The sequence below is a fragment of the Carcharhinus amblyrhynchos genome, chromosome 3, assembly GCF_965287045.1.
Source record: "Carcharhinus amblyrhynchos chromosome 3, sCarAmb.v2.hapA, whole genome shotgun sequence".
Taxonomy (NCBI): Eukaryota; Metazoa; Chordata; class Chondrichthyes; order Carcharhiniformes; family Carcharhinidae; genus Carcharhinus; species Carcharhinus amblyrhynchos.
In genome coordinates, this window is record NC_137326.1 from 115,468,665 (window position 1) to 115,491,461 (window position 22,797).

Sequence of the window (22,797 nt, forward strand, 5' to 3'; positions counted from 1 at the left end):
TGACCTAGTGACAAAGGACAGTGATATTTCCAAAGAGTGGCATATCACTGGCAGAATTGTAGAAATTCCCTGTGTGCCAATAAATTTTACATTCAAAATAGCTTGCAACAGCCTACCTAAAAAATCACATCGAGTTTAACTTTTGAGATCAGGAGCAGTCTCACAATAAGTACCAAACCAAAACATTATTTACATGTTCAGCATGTTTTGAGCCCTTGTCATTTTCCAGCCACACACTTCAATCAGAAGGAACACTGCTTTCTTTTATTGACAACTCTTTTAACGTCAAAAGCTAAATCATTGCTTTCAACATCAGATGATACCACACCAACAGACCTACACACGGCAGTAACCACACTTCCACCACTTGTCTCAACAAGTGAACTGACAGTTATTCACAGTGCTACCCAATGATCAATATTCAACCCTCAATCTGGTAGATTATATTGTAAACAAATAGAAGGCATGTCTTGCCTTGTCTCTTTTTTCACAATCGTAGTCTGTGAATATCCTGATATTTCTATTGCCATAACGTAAGTTCAGCCATCAATATTAAGGACATGTAAACAACTGTCAACGTGATTCAACTCTTGGACTGATTTCAAATTTTCAAGTTTAATTTTCATGTTTGACAGAATGAATTGAAGTGTGCAAGCACAGATGTGAACGTGCTTCTTGTCACAGTGCCTAGAGTCACTTCTTCAATCAATATTTGATAACTAAGCAAAACCGGAAACATACTTATGTAGTGATGTTCTTGTCTTTCCTGATTATGGATATAACTTGTCTCATGACAGACAACTTTGACAAGTTGCTCCAACTTTAATGTAACTTGATTTCAGACAGTTAATATCATGCAAACTACGCTAGTGGGAAAATATAAGCATTTCACTCATTTCAGATGCAAACTGATTACATTTTCATTATTCTAGTGAACAATGCATTGATCAAACAGTCTCTATTGAATTGAATGACATTGTTTATTTTACACACTTTATGATATTACCTGGGAGAACCTTTCGCTGTTTTTTTGTCATTTTTATAATTAGAACATGTGACATCTTCTGGCATCTCAGAAGGAAGCACTTCAACAGAGTCAGGCACAACCGTGATCACTTCCCTAGCAACTACAATACCAGAATCAGCAGGTACAATCTATTGCAAGCTAGCAATCCAATATTATTTATGGGATAAATTACAAAAATTGACACCTCTTGTATGGATCCAATCTAAAACCAGTGGTCTTCGCTTGTACTTTGTAAACTGATTAGTGACAATAAATTCCATATTCTCTATAATGGTAAACTTATGTCAAATAGAAATAGCTTTCTAACAGCCTTTTTAAACTGCAACAAGTTGTGCTTCACTTTAAGATCAGGTACAGTTGATAATAAGTACCAAATAAACACATGTTCCACTTCCATGTCATTGAACTGATCGTCCTAATTTATGAGCCTATTGCTGAAATCAGCAAGAACATTGGATGGAATTTACCCATAATTACTCAGTGCCTAGCTCTGATCGAAATCTGCTGCCTACCTCTCCAGATGCGCTGCTGAGTTTTCAGCCTAGATCTTGAGCCACTCTTACAAAACAATTGGAGTGCGTGGCTTGGGGCCAAATAGAGGCAGCAAGGCTGGCTCCTGAGAAATCACATGGCGTTTTGCTCAGAGCTCACTTTAAACTCTCCCTGGACCATCCTGCCTCCATTCCTCAAAGGTATCAGGGCTCTAATCCGCCAACTGTAGAACTGTCGTGGGCTCTTCTCTCCGATCACAGCCCAAATGACAGTGGCTATTCCTCTCTCTTCACCCACAATCACTATGGCAGAATGGCAATCTCTCCCCCCTTGATGCAAAGTCCCCTCTCTCCTCAATGCCTACTACCCCACAAAGTAAAGTCCCACCCTCAATACTAATTCCCCCCCATTTAAAGGCCTCACTGCTCCTCCACTGAAAACCCTAACAACACAATAGTGGCAACGCATCCACCAATTGGGCTCCTCAGATGGTCCATCCCAACACTGCCCCTGGGACAGGTAGCATAGTTTGGCAGTGCCAACCTGGCAGTGCAAACCTGTGCTGGGGTAAGTGCCAACAGGCAGAGTGCAGGTATGGCCGAATCTCCCTGGAGCAACAGTGATCTTGGCAGCAGGGGGGGTATCCTGTCAACTGTTTCTCATCTCATTAAAGCTGTTGTGAACTACGCCATCGATGTTTGAATGTTTAGTGATGAGGAGAATCTTATGACATCGGTGTCTTTTAATAATATGTAAATTCATTAAAATATATTTAAATGCTGTTCCCATCACCATGTCATGTAAGCGACAGGTAAACCCGGAAATCAGATCTTCCGGCAAGAATCTCGGTTCTTGACTCCCGTGAGATTAGTATCCTCATTGCCGTTCCTGCTGAAGGCTAACACAGGCACAAGATGTCTTCCATAGCTTTTTTTCTCTGACAACTCTTTTCACATTGACAGCTGCATCATCACCTTCAACATCAGGGGAAAGCATATCATTAGAACCATCTACAACTGTAACCAAGTTGTCAACCGCGTCAGCTTCAACAAGTGAAACAACAGGTATCAACAGTGTTAACACTTTGTCCATTTTCAACGTTCAGACTGATAACTCATATTATAATGAACTTCAGTAGTTTTAAGTTGACCACTGTAACCAATACTTTCCAGCTGTAAAGGCCATTTGTGCTCTTCAATGTGTGAAGAGTCTCACATTTTTATTGTCACAACGCTATTCAGAGATCGATATTGTGAAAGGCAGAATCTCATGCACTGCATTCGGTGCAGGGAGATCAACATTTCCATTTCCATTCTGCTGTCTCACAGAATGGCCTGTTGACATTACTGTGATTTTGTCTTAGAATATGCAACATCTTCTCAAACTTCAGAAGGAAGCTCTTCAACAGAGGCAATTACAACTGTGATTCCACCAAGTACAACACCAGCATCAACAGGTAATATCAATTATAATCTAATAATCCTATGCAAGCAATAAATTACACAAGTTGATGACACATTTTTCCCAAAACAAATGTATTCAATCGTCATCAGAGATGCTAATTTGAGAAGTTAAAATTGATATTAAGCCAACCACATTCATACTATCTGTGCCAATAAATTTTACATTCAAAATAGCTTGCAATGGCCTACCTAAATTACATCACATCGAGTTTAACTTTTGAAATCAGGAGTTGTCTCACAATAAGTACCAAAAAAAAAACTATTTACATGTTCAGCATGTTTTGAGCCCATGTCATTTTTGAGCCACACACTGCAATCAACAGGAGCATTGCTTTCTTTCACTGACAACACTTTTAACGTCAAAAGCTAAATCATCGCTTTCAACATCAGATGATACCACATCAACAGACCTACACTCAGCAGTAACCACACTTCCACCACTTCAGTCTCAACAAGTGAACTAACAGGTATTCACAGTGCTACCCAATTATCAATGTTCAACCTTCAATCTGATAGATCATATTGTAAACAAATAGAAGGCATGTCTTGCCTTGTCTCTTTTTTCACAATCGTAGTCTGTGAATATCCTGATATTTCTATTGCCATAACGTAAGTTCAGCCATCAGTATTAAGGACATGTAAACAACTGTCAACGTGATTCAACTCTTGGACTGATTTCAAATTTTCAGGTTTAATTTTCATGTTTGACAGAATGAATTGAAGTGTGCAAGCACAGATGTGAAGGTGCTTCTTGTCACAGTGCCTAGAGTCACTTCTTCAATCGATATTTGATAACTAAGCAAAAGCTGGAAACATACTTATGTAGTGATGTTCTTGTTTTTCCTGATTATGGATATAACTTGTCTCATGCCAGACAACTTTGACAAGTTGCTCCAACTTTAATGAAACTTGATTTCAGATAGCTAATATCATGCAAACTACGCTAGTGGGAAAATATAAGCATTTCACTCATTTCAGATGCAAACTGATTACATTTTCATTATTCTAGTGAACAATGCATTGATCAAACAGTCTCTGTTGAATTGAATGACATTGTTTATTTTACACACTTTATGATATTACCTGGAAGAACCTTTCACTGTTTTTTGTCATTTCTATAATTAGAACATGTGACATCTTCTGGCATCTCAGAAGGAAGCACATCAACAGAGTCAGGCACAACCGTGATCACTTCCCTAGCAACTACAATACCAGAATCAGCAGCTACAATCTCTTGCAAGCTAGCAATCCAATATTACTTATGAGATAAATTACAAAAATTGACACCTCTTGTATGGATCCAATCTAAAACCAGTGGTCTTCGCTTGTACTTTGTAAACTGATTAGTGACTATAACTTCCATATTCTCTGTAATGGTAAACTTATGTCAAATAGAAATATCTTCCTAACAACAGTGATCTTGGTAGCTGGGGGGTATCCTGTCAACTGTTTCTCATCTCCTTAAAGCTGTTGTGAACTATGCCATCGATGTTTGAATGTTTAGTGATGAGGAGAATCTTATGACATCTGTGTCCTTTAATAATATGTAAATTCATCAAAATATATTTAAATGCTGTTCCCATCACCATGTCATGTAAGCGACAGGTAAACCCGGAAATCAGATCTTCCGGCAAGAATCTCGGTTCTTGACTCCCGTGAGATTAGTATCCTCATTGCCATTCCTGCTGAAGGCTAACACAGGCACAAAATTTCTTCCATAGCTTTTTTTCTCTGACAACTCTTTTCACATTGACAGCTGCATCGTCACCTTCAACATCAGGGGAAAGCACATCATTAGAACCATCTACAACTGTAACCAAGTTGTCAACCGCGTCAGCTTCAACAAGTGAAACAACAGGTATCAACAGTGTTAACACTTTGTCCATTTTCAACGTTCAGACTGATAACTCATATTATAATGAACTTCAGTAGTTTTAAGTTGACCACTGTAACCAATACTTTCCAGCTGTAAAGGCCATTTGTGCTCTTCAATGTGTGAAGAGTCTCACATTTTTATTGTCACAATGCTATTCAGAGATCGATATTGTGAAAAGCAGAATCTCACGCACTGCATTCGGTGCAGGGAGATCAACATTTCCATTTCCATTCTGCTGTCTCACAGAATGGCCTGTTGACATTACTGTGATTTTGTCTTAGAATATGCAACATCTTCTCAAACTTCAGAAGGAAGCTCTTCAACAGAGGCAATTACAACTGTGATTCCAGCAAGTACAACACCAGCATCAACAGGTAATATCAATTATAATCTAACAATCCTATGCAAGCAATAAATTACACAAGTTGATGACACATTTTTCCCAAAACAAATGTATTCAATCGTCATCAGAGATGCTAATTTGAGAAGTTAAAATTGATATTAAGCCAACCACATTCATACTATCTGTGCCAATGAATTTTACATTCACAATAGCTTGCAATGGCCTACCTAAAATACATCACATCGAGTTTAACTTTTGAAATCAGGAGTTGTCTCACAATAAGTACCAAAAAAAACTATTTACATGTTCAGCATGTTTTGAGCCCATGTCATTTTTGAGCCACACACTGCAATCAACAGGAGCATTGCTTTCTTTCACTGACAACGCTTTTAACGTCAAAAGCTAAATCATCGCTTTCAACATCAGATGATACCACATCAACAGACCTACACTCAGCAGTAACCACACTTCCACCACTTCAGTCTCAACAAGTGAACTAACAGGTATTCACAGTGCTACCCAATTATCAATGTTCAACCTTCAATCTGATAGATCATATTGTAAACAAATAGAAGGCATGTCTTGCCTTGTCTCTTTTTTCACAATCGTAGTCTGTGAATATCCTGATATTTCTATTGCCATAACGTAAGTTCAGCCATCAGTATTAAGGACATGTAAACAACTGTCAACGTGATTCAACTCTTGGACTGATTTCAAATTTTCAGGTTTAATTTTCATGTTTGACAGAATGAATTGAAGTGTGCAAGCACAGATGTGAAGGTGCTTCTTGTCACAGTGCCTAGAGTCACTTCTTCAATCGATATTTGATAACTAAGCAAAAGCTGGAAACATACTTATGTAGTGATGTTCTTGTTTTTCCTGATTATGGATATAACTTGTCTCATGCCAGACAACTTTGACAAGTTGCTCCAACTTTAATGAAACTTGATTTCAGATAGCTAATATCATGCAAACTACGCTAGTGGGAAAATATAAGCATTTCACTCATTTCAGATGCAAACTGATTACATTTTCATTATTCTAGTGAACAATGCATTGATCAAACAGTCTCTGTTGAATTGAATGACATTGTTTATTTTACACACTTTATGATATTACCTGGAAGAACCTTTCACTGTTTTTTGTCATTTCTATAATTAGAACATGTGACATCTTCTGGCATCTCAGAAGGAAGCACATCAACAGAGTCAGGCACAACCGTGATCACTTCCCTAGCAACTACAATACCAGAATCAGCAGCTACAATCTCTTGCAAGCTAGCAATCCAATATTACTTATGAGATAAATTACAAAAATTGACACCTCTTGTATGGATCCAATCTAAAACCAGTGGTCTTCGCTTGTACTTTGTAAACTGATTAGTGACTATAACTTCCATATTCTCTGTAATGGTAAACTTATGTCAAATAGAAATATCTTCCTAACAACAGTGATCTTGGTAGCTGGGGGGTATCCTGTCAACTGTTTCTCATCTCCTTAAAGCTGTTGTGAACTATGCCATCGATGTTTGAATGTTTAGTGATGAGGAGAATCTTATGACATCTGTGTCCTTTAATAATATGTAAATTCATTAAAATATATTTAAATGCTGTTCCCATCACCATGTCATGTAAGCGACAGGTAAACCCGGAAATCAGATCTTCCGGCAAGAATCTCGGTTCTTGACTCCCGTGAGATTAGTATCCTCATTGCCATTCCTGCTGAAGGCTAACACAGGCACAAAATTTCTTCCATAGCTTTTTTTCTCTGACAACTCTTTTCACATTGACAGCTGCATCGTCACCTTCAACATCAGGGGAAAGCACATCATTAGAACCATCTACAACTGTAACCAAGTTGTCAACCGCGTCAGCTTCAACAAGTGAAACAACAGGTATCAACAGTGTTAACACTTTGTCCATTTTCAACGTTCAGACTGATAACTCATATTATAATGAACTTCAGTAGTTTTAAGTTGACCACTGTAACCAATACTTTCCAGCTGTAAAGGCCATTTGTGCTCTTCAATGTGTGAAGAGTCTCACATTTTTATTGTCACAATGCTATTCAGAGATCGATATTGTGAAAAGCAGAATCTCACGCACTGCATTCGGTGCAGGGAGATCAACATTTCCATTTCCATTCTGCTGTCTCACAGAATGGCCTGTTGACATTACTGTGATTTTGTCTTAGAATATGCAACATCTTCTCAAACTTCAGAAGGAAGCTCTTCAACAGAGGCAATTACAACTGTGATTCCAGCAAGTACAACACCAGCATCAACAGGTAATATCAATTATAATCTAACAATCCTATGCAAGCAATAAATTACACAAGTTGATGACACATTTTTCCCAAAACAAATGTATTCAATCGTCATCAGAGATGCTAATTTGAGAAGTTAAAATTGATATTAAGCCAACCACATTCATACTATCTGTGCCAATGAATTTTACATTCACAATAGCTTGCAACGGCCTACCTAAAATACATCACATCGAGTTTAACTTTTGAAATCAGGAGTTGTCTCACAATAAGTACCAAAAAAAAACTATTTACATGTTCAGCATGTTTTGAGCCCATGTCATTTTTGAGCCACACACTGCAATCAACAGGAGCATTGCTTTCTTTCACTGACAACGCTTTTAACGTCAAAAGCTAAATCATCGCTTTCAACATCAGATGATACCACATCAACAGACCTACACTCAGCAGTAACCACACTTCCACCACTTCAGTCTCAACAAGTGAACTAACAGGTATTCACAGTGCTACCCAATTATCAATGTTCAACCTTCAATCTGATAGATCATATTGTAAACAAATAGAAGGCATGTCTTGCCTTGTCTCTTTTTTCACAATCGTAGTCTGTGAATATCCTGATATTTCTATTGCCATAACGTAAGTTCAGCCATCAGTATTAAGGACATGTAAACAACTGTCAACGTGATTCAACTCTTGGACTGATTTCAAATTTTCAGGTTTAATTTTCATGTTTGACAGAATGAATTGAAGTGTGCAAGCACAGATGTGAAGGTGCTTCTTGTCACAGTGCCTAGAGTCACTTCTTCAATCGATATTTGATAACTAAGCAAAAGCTGGAAACATACTTATGTAGTGATGTTCTTGTTTTTCCTGATTATGGATATAACTTGTCTCATGCCAGACAACTTTGACAAGTTGCTCCAACTTTAATGAAACTTGATTTCAGATAGCTAATATCATGCAAACTACGCTAGTGGGAAAATATAAGCATTTCACTCATTTCAGATGCAAACTGATTACATTTTCATTATTCTAGTGAACAATGCATTGATCAAACAGTCTCTGTTGAATTGAATGACATTGTTTATTTTACACACTTTATGATATTACCTGGAAGAACCTTTCACTGTTTTTTGTCATTTCTATAATTAGAACATGTGACATCTTCTGGCATCTCAGAAGGAAGCACATCAACAGAGTCAGGCACAACCGTGATCACTTCCCTAGCAACTACAATACCAGAATCAGCAGCTACAATCTCTTGCAAGCTAGCAATCCAATATTACTTATGAGATAAATTACAAAAATTGACACCTCTTGTATGGATCCAATCTAAAACCAGTGGTCTTCGCTTGTACTTTGTAAACTGATTAGTGACTATAACTTCCATATTCTCTGTAATGGTAAACTTATGTCAAATAGAAATATCTTCCTAACAACAGTGATCTTGGTAGCTGGGGGGTATCCTGTCAACTGTTTCTCATCTCCTTAAAGCTGTTGTGAACTATGCCATCGATGTTTGAATGTTTAGTGATGAGGAGAATCTTATGACATCTGTGTCCTTTAATAATATGTAAATTCATTAAAATATATTTAAATGCTGTTCCCATCACCATGTCATGTAAGCGACAGGTAAACCCGGAAATCAGATCTTCCGGCAAGAATCTCGGTTCTTGACTCCCGTGAGATTAGTATCCTCATTGCCATTCCTGCTGAAGGCTAACACAGGCACAAAATTTCTTCCATAGCTTTTTTTCTCTGACAACTCTTTTCACATTGACAGCTGCATCGTCACCTTCAACATCAGGGGAAAGCACATCATTAGAACCATCTACAACTGTAACCAAGTTGTCAACCGCGTCAGCTTCAACAAGTGAAACAACAGGTATCAACAGTGTTAACACTTTGTCCATTTTCAACGTTCAGACTGATAACTCATATTATAATGAACTTCAGTAGTTTTAAGTTGACCACTGTAACCAATACTTTCCAGCTGTAAAGGCCATTTGTGCTCTTCAATGTGTGAAGAGTCTCACATTTTTATTGTCACAATGCTATTCAGAGATCGATATTGTGAAAAGCAGAATCTCACGCACTGCATTCGGTGCAGGGAGATCAACATTTCCATTTCCATTCTGCTGTCTCACAGAATGGCCTGTTGACATTACTGTGATTTTGTCTTAGAATATGCAACATCTTCTCAAACTTCAGAAGGAAGCTCTTCAACAGAGGCAATTACAACTGTGATTCCAGCAAGTACAACACCAGCATCAACAGGTAATATCAATTATAATCTAACAATCCTATGCAAGCAATAAATTACACAAGTTGATGACACATTTTTCCCAAAACAAATGTATTCAATCGTCATCAGAGATGCTAATTTGAGAAGTTAAAATTGATATTAAGCCAATCACATTCATACTATCTGTGCCAATGAATTTTACATTCACAATAGCTTGCAACGGCCTACCTAAAATACATCACATCGAGTTTAACTTTTGAAATCAGGAGTTGTCTCACAATAAGTACCAAAAAAAAACTATTTACATGTTCAGCATGTTTTGAGCCCATGTCATTTTTGAGCCACACACTGCAATCAACAGGAGCATTGCTTTCTTTCACTGACAACACTTTTAACGTCAAAAGCTAAATCATCGCTTTCAACATCAGATGATACCACATCAACAGACCTACACTCAGCAGTAACCACACTTCCACCACTTCAGTCTCAACAAGTGAACTAACAGGTATTCACAGTGCTACCCAATTATCAATGTTCAACCTTCAATCTGATAGATCATATTGTAAACAAATAGAAGGCATGTCTTGCCTTGTCTCTTTTTTCACAATCGTAGTCTGTGAATATCCTGATATTTCTATTGCCATAACGTAAGTTCAGCCATCAATATAAAGGACATGTAAATAACTGTCAACGTGATTCAACTCTTGGACTGATTTCAAATTTTCAGGTTTAATTTTCATGTTTGACAGAATGAATTGAAGTGTGCAAGCACAGATGTGAAGGTGCTTCTTGTCACAGTGCCTAGAGTCACTTCTTCAATCGATATTTGATAACTAAGCAAAAGCTGGAAACATACTTATGTAGTGATGTTCTTGTTTTTCCTGATTATGGATATAACTTGTCTCATGCCAGACAACTTTGACAAGTTGCTCCAACTTTAATGAAACTTGATTTCAGATAGCTAATATCATGCAAACTACGCTAGTGGGAAAATATAAGCATTTCACTCATTTCAGATGCAAACTGATTACATTTTCATTATTCTAGTGAACAATGCATTGATCAAACAGTCTCTGTTGAATTGAATGACATTGTTTATTTTACACACTTTATGATATTACCTGGAAGAACCTTTCACTGTTTTTTGTCATTTCTATAATTAGAACATGTGACATCTTCTGGCATCTCAGAAGGAAGCACATCAACAGAGTCAGGCACAACCGTGATCACTTCCCTAGCAACTACAATACCAGAATCAGCAGCTACAATCTCTTGCAAGCTAGCAATCCAATATTACTTATGAGATAAATTACAAAAATTGACACCTCTTGTATGGATCCAATCTAAAAGCAGTGGTCTTCGCTTATACTTTGTAAACTGATTAGTGACTATAACTTCCATATTCTCTGTAATGGTAAACTTATGTCAAATAGAAATATCTTCCTAACAACAGTGATCTTGGTAGCTGGGGGGTATCCTGTCAACTGTTTCTCATCTCCTTAAAGCTGTTGTGAACTATGCCATCGATGTTTGAATGTTTAGTGATGAGGAGAATCTTATGACATCTGTGTCCTTTAATAATATGTAAATTCATTAAAATATATTTAAATGCTGTTCCCATCACCATGTCATGTAAGCGACAGGTAAACCCGGAAATCAGATCTTCCGGCAAGAATCTCGGTTCTTGACTCCCGTGAGATTAGTATCCTCATTGCCATTCCTGCTGAAGGCTAACACAGGCACAAAATTTCTTCCATAGCTTTTTTTCTCTGACAACTCTTTTCACATTGACAGCTGCATCGTCACCTTCAACATCAGGGGAAAGCACATCATTAGAACCATCTACAACTGTAACCAAGTTGTCAACCGCGTCAGCTTCAACAAGTGAAACAACAGGTATCAACAGTGTTAACACTTTGTCCATTTTCAACGTTCAGACTGATAACTCATATTATAATGAACTTCAGTAGTTTTAAGTTGACCACTGTAACCAATACTTTCCAGCTGTAAAGGCCATTTGTGCTCTTCAATGTGTGAAGAGTCTCACATTTTTATTGTCACAATGCTATTCAGAGATCGATATTGTGAAAAGCAGAATCTCACGCACTGCATTCGGTGCAGGGAGATCAACATTTCCATTTCCATTCTGCTGTCTCACAGAATGGCCTGTTGACATTACTGTGATTTTGTCTTAGAATATGCAACATCTTCTCAAACTTCAGAAGGAAGCTCTTCAACAGAGGCAATTACAACTGTGATTCCAGCAAGTACAACACCAGCATCAACAGGTAATATCAATTATAATCTAACAATCCTATGCAAGCAATAAATTACACAAGTTGATGACACATTTTTCCCAAAACAAATGTATTCAATCGTCATCAGAGATGCTAATTTGAGAAGTTAAAATTGATATTAAGCCAATCACATTCATACTATCTGTGCCAATGAATTTTACATTCACAATAGCTTGCAACGGCCTACCTAAAATACATCACATCGAGTTTAACTTTTGAAATCAGGAGTTGTCTCACAATAAGTACCAAAAAAAAACTATTTACATGTTCAGCATGTTTTGAGCCCATGTCATTTTTGAGCCACACACTGCAATCAACAGGAGCATTGCTTTCTTTCACTGACAACACTTTTAACGTCAAAAGCTAAATCATCGCTTTCAACATCAGATGATACCACATCAACAGACCTACACTCAGCAGTAACCACACTTCCACCACTTCAGTCTCAACAAGTGAACTAACAGGTATTCACAGTGCTACCCAATTATCAATGTTCAACCTTCAATCTGATAGATCATATTGTAAACAAATAGAAGGCATGTCTTGCCTTGTCTCTTTTTTCACAATCGTAGTCTGTGAATATCCTGATATTTCTATTGCCATAACGTAAGTTCAGCCATCAATATTAAGGACATGTAAACAACTGTCAACGTGATTCAACTCTTGGACTGATTTCAAATTTTCAGGTTTAATTTTCATGTTTGACAGAATGAATTGAAGTGTGCAAGCACAGATGTGAAGGTGCTTCTTGTCACAGTGCCTAGAGTCACTTCTTCAATCGATATTTGATAACTAAGCAAAAGCCGGAAACATACTTATGTAGTGATGTTCTTGTTTTTCCTGATTATGGATATAACTTGTCTCATGCCAGACAACTTTGACAAGTTGCTCCAACTTTAATGAAACTTGATTTCAGATAGCTAATATCATGCAAACTACGCTAGTGGGAAAATATAAGCATTTCACTCATTTCAGATGATTACATTTTCATTATTCTAGTGAACAATGCATTGATCAAACAGTCTCTATTGAATTGAATGACATTGTTTATTTTACACACTTTATGATATTACCTGGAAGAACCTTTCACTGTTTTTTGTCATTTCTATAATTAGAACATGTGACATCTTCTGGCATCTCAGAAGGAAGCACTTCAACAGAGTCAGGCACAACCGTGATCACTTCCCTAGCAACTACAATACCAGAATCAGCAGGTACAATCTCTTGCAAGCTAGCAATCCAACATTACTTATGGGATAAATTACAAAAATTGACACCTCTTGTATGGATCCAATCTAAAACCAGTGGTCTTCGCTTGTACTTTGTAAACTGATTAGTGACTATAACTTCCATATTCTCTGTAATGGTAAACTTATGTCAAATAGAAATATCTTCCTAACAACAGTGATCTTGGTAGCTGGGGGGTATCCTGTCAACTGTTTCTCATCTCCTTAAAGCTGTTGTGAACTACGCCATCGATGTTTGAATGTTTAGTGATGAGGAGAATCTTATGACATCTGTGTCCTTTAATAATATGTAAATTCATTAAAATATATTTAAATGCTGTTCCCATCACCATGTCATGTAAGCGACAGGTAAACCCGGAAATCAGATCTTCCGGCAAGAATCTCGGTTCTTGACTCCCGTGAGATTAGTATCCTCATTGCCATTCCTGCTGAAGGCTAACACAGGCACAAAATTTCTTCCATAGCTTTTTTTCTCTGACAACTCTTTTCACATTGACAGCTGCATCGTCACCTTCAACATCAGGGGAAAGCACATCATTAGAACCATCTACAACTGTAACCAAGTTGTCAACCGCGTCAGCTTCAACAAGTGAAACAACAGGTATCAACAGTGTTAACACTTTGTCCATTTTCAACGTTCAGACTGATAACTCATATTATAATGAACTTCAGTAGTTTTAAGTTGACCACTGTAACCAATACTTTCCAGCTGTAAAGGCCATTTGTGCTCTTCAATGTGTGAAGAGTCTCACATTTTTATTGTCACAATGCTATTCAGAGATCGATATTGTGAAAAGCAGAATCTCACGCACTGCATTCGGTGCAGGGAGATCAACATTTCCATTTCCATTCTGCTGTCTCACAGAATGGCCTGTTGACATTACTGTGATTTTGTCTTAGAATATGCAACATCTTCTCAAACTTCAGAAGGAAGCTCTTCAACAGAGGCAATTACAACTGTGATTCCAGCAAGTACAACACCAGCATCAACAGGTAATATCAATTATAATCTAACAATCCTATGCAAGCAATAAATTACACAAGTTGATGACACATTTTTCCCAAAACAAATGTATTCAATCGTCATCAGAGATGCTAATTTGAGAAGTTAAAATTGATATTAAGCCAACCACATTCATACTATCTGTGCCAATGAATTTTACATTCACAATAGCTTGCAACGGCCTACCTAAAATACATCACATCGAGTTTAACTTTTGAAATCAGGAGTTGTCTCACAATAAGTACCAAAAAAAAACTATTTACATGTTCAGCATGTTTTGAGCCCATGTCATTTTTGAGCCACACACTGCAATCAACAGGAGCATTGCTTTCTTTCACTGACAACACTTTTAACGTCAAAAGCTAAATCATCGCTTTCAACATCAGATGATACCACATCAACAGACCTACACTCAGCAGTAACCACACTTCCACCACTTCAGTCTCAACAAGTGAACTAACAGGTATTCACAGTGCTACCCAATTATCAATGTTCAACCTTCAATCTGATAGATCATATTGTAAACAAATAGAAGGCATGTCTTGCCTTGTCTCTTTTTTCACAATCGTAGTCTGTGAATATCCTGATATTTCTATTGCCATAACGTAAGTTCAGCCATCAATATTAAGGACATGTAAACAACTGTCAACGTGATTCAACTCTTGGACTGATTTCAAATTTTCAGGTTTAATTTTCATGTTTGACAGAATGAATTGAAGTGTGCAAGCACAGATGTGAAGGTGCTTCTTGTCACAGTGCCTAGAGTCACTTCTTCAATCGATATTTGATAACTAAGCAAAAGCCGGAAACATACTTATGTAGTGATGTTCTTGTTTTTCCTGATTATGGATATAACTTGTCTCATGCCAGACAACTTTGACAAGTTGCTCCAACTTTAATGAAACTTGATTTCAGATAGCTAATATCATGCAAACTACGCTAGTGGGAAAATATAAGCATTTCACTCATTTCAGATGCAAACTGATTACATTTTCATTATTCTAGTGAACAATGCATTGATCAAACAGTCTCTATTGAATTGAATGACATTGTTTATTTTACACACTTTATGATATTACCTGGAAGAACCTTTCACTGTTTTTTGTCATTTCTATAATTAGAACATGTGACATCTTCTGGCATCTCAGAAGGAAGCACTTCAACAGAGTCAGGCACAACCGTGATCACTTCCCTAGCAACTACAATACCAGAATCAGCAGGTACAATCTCTTGCAAGCTAGCAATCCAACATTACTTATGGGATAAATTACAAAAATTGACACCTCTTGTATGGATCCAATCTAAAACCAGTGGTCTTCGCTTGTACTTTGTAAACTGATTAGTGACTATAACTTCCATATTCTCTGTAATGGTAAACTTATGTCAAATAGAAATATCTTCCTAACAACAGTGATCTTGGTAGCTGGGGGGTATCCTGTCAACTGTTTCTCATCTCCTTAAAGCTGTTGTGAACTACGCCATCGATGTTTGAATGTTTAGTGATGAGGAGAATCTTATGACATCTGTGTCCTTTAATAATATGTAAATTCATTAAAATATATTTAAATGCTGTTCCCATCACCATGTCATGTAAGCGACAGGTAAACCCGGAAATCAGATCTTCCAGCAAGAATCTCGGTTCTTGACTCCCGTGAGATTAGTATCCTCATTGCCATTCCTGCTGAAGGCTAACACAGGCACAAAATTTCTTCCATAGCTTTTTTTCTCTGACAACTCTTTTCACATTGACAGCTGCATCGTCACCTTCAACATCAGGGGAAAGCACATCATTAGAACCATCTACAACTGTAACCAAGTTGTCAACCGCGTCAGCTTCAACAAGTGAAACAACAGGTATCAACAGTGTTAACACTTTGTCCATTTTCAACGTTCAGACTGATAACTCATATTATAATGAACTTCAGTAGTTTTAAGTTGACCACTGTAACCAATACTTTCCAGCTGTAAAGGCCATTTGTGCTCTTCAATGTGTGAAGAGTCTCACATTTTTATTGTCACAATGCTATTCAGAGATCGATATTGTGAAAAGCAGAATCTCACGCACTGCATTCGGTGCAGGGAGATCAACATTTCCATTTCCATTCTGCTGTCTCACAGAATGGCCTGTTGACATTACTGTGATTTTGTCTTAGAATATGCAACATCTTCTCAAACTTCAGAAGGAAGCTCTTCAACAGAGGCAATTACAACTGTGATTCCAGCAAGTACAACACCAGCATCAACAGGTAATATCAATTATAATCTAACAATCCTATGCAAGCAATAAATTACACAAGTTGATGACACATTTTTCCCAAAACAAATGTATTCAATCGTCATCAGAGATGCTAATTTGAGAAGTTAAAATTGATATTAAGCCAACCACATTCATACTATCTGTGCCAATGAATTTTACATTCACAATAGCTTGCAACGGCCTACCTAAAATACATCACATCGAGTTTAACTTTTGAAATCAGGAGTTGTCTCACAATAAGTACCAAAAAAAAACTATTTACATGTTCAGCATGTTTTGAGCCCATGTCATTTTTGAGCCACACACTGCAATCAACAGGAGCATTGCTTTCTTTCACTGACAACACTTTTAACGTCAAAAGCTAAATCATCGCTTTCAACATCAGATGATACCACATCAACAGACCTACACTCAGCAGTAACCACACTTCCACCACTTCAGTCTCAACAAGTGAACTAACAGGTATTCACAGTGCTACCCAATTATCAATGTTCAACCTTCAATCTGATAGATCATATTGTAAACAAATAGAAGGCATGTCTTGCCTTGTCTCTTTTTTCACAATCGTAGTCTGTGAATATCCTGATATTTCTATTGCCATAACGTAAGTTCAGCCATCAATATTAAGGACATGTAAACAACTGTCAACGTGATTCAACTCTTGGACTGATTTCAAATTTTCAGGTTTAATTTTCATGTTTGACAGAATGAATTGAAGTGTGCAAGCACAGATGTGAAGGTGCTTCTTGTCACAGTGCCTAGAGTCACTTCTTCAATCGATATTTGATAACTAAGCAAAAGCCGGAAACATACTTATGTAGTGATGTTCTTGTTTTTCCTGATTATGGATATAACTTGTCTCATGCCAGACAACTTTGACAAGTTGCTCCAACTTTAATGAAACTTGATTTCAGATAGCTAATATCATGCAAACTACGCTAGTGGGAAAATATAAGCATTTCACTCATTTCAGATGCAAACTGATTACATTTTCATTATTCTAGTGAACAATGCATTGATCAAACAGTCTCTATTGAATTGAATGACATTGTTTATTTTACACACTTTATGATATTACCTGGAAGAACCTTTCACTGTTTTTTGTCATTTCTATAATTAGAACATGTGACATCTTCTGGCATCTCAGAAGGAAGCACTTCAACAGAGTCAGGCACAACCGTGATCACTTCCCTAGCAACTACAATACCAGAATCAGCAGGTACAATCTCTTGCAAGCTAGCAATCCAACATTACTTATGGGATAAATTACAAAAATTGACACCTCTTGTATGGATCCAATCTAAAACCAGTGGTCTTCGCTTGTACTTTGTAAACTGATTAGTGACTATAACTTCCATATTCTCTGTAATGGTAAACTTATGTCAAATAGAAATATCTTCCTAACAACAGTGATCTTGGTAGCTGGGGGGTATCCTGTCAACTGTTTCTCATCTCCTTAAAGCTGTTGTGAACTACGCCATCGATGTTTGAATGTTTAGTGATGAGGAGAATCTTATGACATCTGTGTCCTTTAATAATATGTAAATTCATTAAAATATATTTAAATGCTGTTCCCATCACCATGTCATGTAAGCGACAGGTAAACCCGGAAATCAGATCTTCCAGCAAGAATCTCGGTTCTTGACTCCCGTGAGATTAGTATCCTCATTGCCATTCCTGCTGAAGGCTAACACAGGCACAAAATTTCTTCCATAGCTTTTTTTCTCTGACAACTCTTTTCACATTGACAGCTGCATCGTCACCTTCAACATCAGGGGAAAGCACATCATTAGAACCATCTACAACTGTAACCAAGTTGTCAACCGCGTCAGCTTCAACAAGTGAAACAACAGGTATCAACAGTGTTAACACTTTGTCCATTTTCAACGTTCAGACTGATAACTCATATTATAATGAACTTCAGTAGTTTTAAGTTGACCACTGTAACCAATACTTTCCAGCTGTAAAGGCCATTTGTGCTCTTCAATGTGTGAAGAGTCTCACATTTTTATTGTCACAATGCTATTCAGAGATCGATATTGTGAAAAGCAGAATCTCACGCACTGCATTCGGTGCAGGGAGATCAACATTTCCATTTCCATTCTGCTGTCTCACAGAATGGCCTGTTGACATTACTGTGATTTTGTCTTAGAATATGCAACATCTTCTCAAACTTCAGAAGGAAGCTCTTCAACAGAGGCAATTACAACTGTGATTCCAGCAAGTACAACACCAGCATCAACAGGTAATATCAATTATAATCTAACAATCCTATGCAAGCAATAAATTACACAAGTTGATGACACATTTTTCCCAAAACAAATGTATTCAATCGTCATCAGAGATGCTAATTTGAGAAGTTAAAATTGATATTAAGCCAATCACATTCATACTATCTGTGCCAATGAATTTTACATTCACAATAGCTTGCAACGGCCTACCTAAAATACATCACATCGAGTTTAACTTTTGAAATCAGGAGTTGTCTCACAATAAGTACCAAAAAAAAACTATTTACATGTTCAGCATGTTTTGAGCCCATGTCATTTTTGAGCCACACACTGCAATCAACAGGAGCATTGCTTTCTTTCACTGACAACACTTTTAACGTCAAAAGCTAAATCATCGCTTTCAACATCAGATGATACCACATCAACAGACCTACACTCAGCAGTAACCACACTTCCACCACTTCAGTCTCAACAAGTGAACTAACAGGTATTCACAGTGCTACCCAATTATCAATGTTCAACCTTCAATCTGATAGATCATATTGTAAACAAATAGAAGGCATGTCTTGCCTTGTCTCTTTTTTCACAATCGTAGTCTGTGAATATCCTGATATTTCTATTGCCATAACGTAAGTTCAGCCATCAATATTAAGGACATGTAAACAACTGTCAACGTGATTCAACTCTTGGACTGATTTCAAATTTTCAGGTTTAATTTTCATGTTTGACAGAATGAATTGAAGTGTGCAAGCACAGATGTGAAGGTGCTTCTTGTCACAGTGCCTAGAGTCACTTCTTCAATCGATATTTGATAACTAAGCAAAAGCCGGAAACATACTTATGTAGTGATGTTCTTGTTTTTCCTGATTATGGATATAACTTGTCTCATGCCAGACAACTTTGACAAGTTGCTCCAACTTTAATGAAACTTGATTTCAGATAGCTAATATCATGCAAACTACGCTAGTGGGAAAATATAAGCATTTCACTCATTTCAGATGCAAACTGATTACATTTTCATTATTCTAGTGAACAATGCATTGATCAAACAGTCTCTGTTGAATTGAATGACATTGTTTATTTTACACACTTTATGATATTACCTGGAAGAACCTTTCACTGTTTTTTGTCATTTCTATAATTAGAACATGTGACATCTTCTGGCATCTCAGAAGGAAGCACATCAACAGAGTCAGGCACAACCGTGATCACTTCCCTAGCAACTACAATACCAGAATCAGCAGCTACAATCTCTTGCAAGCTAGCAATCCAATATTACTTATGAGATAAATTACAAAAATTGACACCTCTTGTATGGATCCAATCTAAAACCAGTGGTCTTCGCTTGTACTTTGTAAACTGATTAGTGACTATAACTTCCATATTCTCTGTAATGGTAAACTTATGTCAAATAGAAATATCTTCCTAACAACAGTGATCTTGGTAGCTGGGGGGTATCCTGTCAACTGTTTCTCATCTCCTTAAAGCTGTTGTGAACTACGCCATCGATGTTTGAATGTTTAGTGATGAGGAGAATCTTATGACATCTGTGTCCTTTAATAATATGTAAATTCATTAAAATATATTTAAATGCTGTTCCCATCACCATGTCATGTAAGCGACAGGTAAACCCGGAAATCAGATCTTCCGGCAAGAATCTCGGTTCTTGACTCCCGTGAGATTAGTATCCTCATTGCCATTCCTGCTGAAGGCTAACACAGGCACAAAATTTCTTCCATAGCTTTTTTTCTCTGACAACTCTTTTCACATTGACAGCTGCATCGTCACCTTCAACATCAGGGGAAAGCACATCATTAGAACCATCTACAACTGTAACCAAGTTGTCAACCGCGTCAGCTTCAACAAGTGAAACAACAGGTATCAACAGTGTTAACACTTTGTCCATTTTCAACGTTCAGACTGATAACTCATATTATAATGAACTTCAGTAGTTTTAAGTTGACCACTGTAACCAATACTTTCCAGCTGTAAAGGCCATTTGTGCTCTTCAATGTGTGAAGAGTCTCACATTTTTATTGTCACAATGCTATTCAGAGATCGATATTGTGAAAAGCAGAATCTCACGCACTGCATTCGGTGCAGGGAGATCAACATTTCCATTTCCATTCTGCTGTCTCACAGAATGGCCTGTTGACATTACTGTGATTTTGTCTTAGAATATGCAACATCTTCTCAAACTTCAGAAGGAAGCTCTTCAACAGAGGCAATTACAACTGTGATTCCAGCAAGTACAACACCAGCATCAACAGGTAATATCAATTATAATCTAACAATCCTATGCAAGCAATAAATTACACAAGTTGATGACACATTTTTCCCAAAACAAATGTATTCAATCGTCATCAGAGATGCTAATTTGAGAAGTTAAAATTGATATTAAGCCAATCACATTCATACTATCTGTGCCAATGAATTTTACATTCACAATAGCTTGCAACGGCCTACCTAAAATACATCACATCGAGTTTAACTTTTGAAATCAGGAGTTGTCTCACAATAAGTACCAAAAAAAAACTATTTACATGTTCAGCATGTTTTGAGCCCATGTCATTTTTGAGCCACACACTGCAATCAACAGGAGCATTGCTTTCTTTCACTGACAACACTTTTAACGTCAAAAGCTAAATCATCGCTTTCAACATCAGATGATACCACATCAACAGACCTACACTCAGCAGTAACCACACTTCCACCACTTCAGTCTCAACAAGTGAACTAACAGGTATTCACAGTGCTACCCAATTATCAATGTTCAACCTTCAATCTGATAGATCATATTGTAAACAAATAGAAGGCATGTCTTGCCTTGTCTCTTTTTTCACAATCGTAGTCTGTGAATATCCTGATATTTCTATTGCCATAACGTAAGTTCAGCCATCAATATTAAGGACATGTAAACAACTGTCAACGTGATTCAACTCTTGGACTGATTTCAAATTTTCAGGTTTAATTTTCATGTTTGACAGAATGAATTGAAGTGTGCAAGCACAGATGTGAAGGTGCTTCTTGTCACAGTGCCTAGAGTCACTTCTTCAATCGATATTTGATAACTAAGCAAAAGCCGGAAACATACTTATGTAGTGATGTTCTTGTTTTTCCTGATTATGGATATAACTTGTCTCATGCCAGACAACTTTGACAAGTTGCTCCAACTTTAATGAAACTTGATTTCAGATAGCTAATATCATGCAAACTACGCTAGTGGGAAAATATAAGCATTTCACTCATTTCAGATGATTACATTTTCATTATTCTAGTGAACAATGCATTGATCAAACAGTCTCTATTGAATTGAATGACATTGTTTATTTTACACACTTTATGATATTACCTGGAAGAACCTTTCACTGTTTTTTGTCATTTCTATAATTAGAACATGTGACATCTTCTGGCATCTCAGAAGGAAGCACTTCAACAGAGTCAGGCACAACCGTGATCACTTCCCGAGCAACTACAATACCAGAATCAGCAGGTACAATCTCTTGCAAGCTAGCAATCCAATATTATTTATGGGATAAATTACAAAAATTGACACCTCTTGTATGGATCCAATCTAAAACCAGTGGTCTTCGCTTGTACTTTGTAAACTGATTAGTGACAATAACTTCCATATTCTCTGTCATGGTAAACTTATGTCAAATAGAAATATCTTCCTAACAACAGTGATCTTGGTAGCTGGGGGTATCCTGTCAACTGTTTCTCATCTCCTTAAAGCTGTTGTGAACTACGCCATCGATGTTTGAATGTTTAGTGATGAGGAGAATCTTATGACATCTGTGTCTTTTAATAATATGTAAATTCATTAAAATATATTTAAATGCTGTTCCCATCACCATGTCATGTGAGCAACAGGTAAACCCGGAAATCAGGTCTTCCGGCAAGAATCTCGGTTCTTGACTCCCGTGAGATTAGTATCCTCATTGCCGTTCCTGCTGAAGGCTAACACAGGCACAAAATTTCTTCCATAGCTTTTTTTCTCTGACAACTCTTTTCACATTGACAGCTGCATCGTCACCTTCAACATCAGGGG

The 22,797-nt window shown here is 37.2% G+C and overlaps 1 protein-coding gene across 1 annotated transcript in view; it reads left to right on the top strand.

Moving 5' to 3' along the window:
- Positions 1 to 22,797, top strand: part of LOC145341249 (uncharacterized) — a 326,614-nt gene that overhangs the window by 75,381 nt on the left and 228,436 nt on the right. Inside the window, exons 18-39 of the mRNA XM_080186176.1 lie at positions 1,050 to 1,148; positions 2,482 to 2,583; positions 2,883 to 2,975; positions 4,739 to 4,840; positions 5,140 to 5,232; positions 6,994 to 7,095; positions 7,395 to 7,487; positions 9,250 to 9,351; positions 9,651 to 9,743; positions 11,506 to 11,607; positions 11,907 to 11,999; positions 13,124 to 13,222; positions 13,755 to 13,856; positions 14,156 to 14,248; positions 15,380 to 15,478; positions 16,011 to 16,112; positions 16,412 to 16,504; positions 17,636 to 17,734; positions 18,267 to 18,368; positions 18,668 to 18,760; positions 20,523 to 20,624; positions 20,924 to 21,016. Of these exons, the coding sequence (XP_080042302.1) occupies positions 1,050 to 1,148; positions 2,482 to 2,583; positions 2,883 to 2,975; positions 4,739 to 4,840; positions 5,140 to 5,232; positions 6,994 to 7,095; positions 7,395 to 7,487; positions 9,250 to 9,351; positions 9,651 to 9,743; positions 11,506 to 11,607; positions 11,907 to 11,999; positions 13,124 to 13,222; positions 13,755 to 13,856; positions 14,156 to 14,248; positions 15,380 to 15,478; positions 16,011 to 16,112; positions 16,412 to 16,504; positions 17,636 to 17,734; positions 18,267 to 18,368; positions 18,668 to 18,760; positions 20,523 to 20,624; positions 20,924 to 21,016 (2,151 nt within the window). The remainder of the gene's footprint in view (positions 1 to 1,049; positions 1,149 to 2,481; positions 2,584 to 2,882; positions 2,976 to 4,738; positions 4,841 to 5,139; positions 5,233 to 6,993; positions 7,096 to 7,394; positions 7,488 to 9,249; positions 9,352 to 9,650; positions 9,744 to 11,505; positions 11,608 to 11,906; positions 12,000 to 13,123; positions 13,223 to 13,754; positions 13,857 to 14,155; positions 14,249 to 15,379; positions 15,479 to 16,010; positions 16,113 to 16,411; positions 16,505 to 17,635; positions 17,735 to 18,266; positions 18,369 to 18,667; positions 18,761 to 20,522; positions 20,625 to 20,923; positions 21,017 to 22,797) is intronic.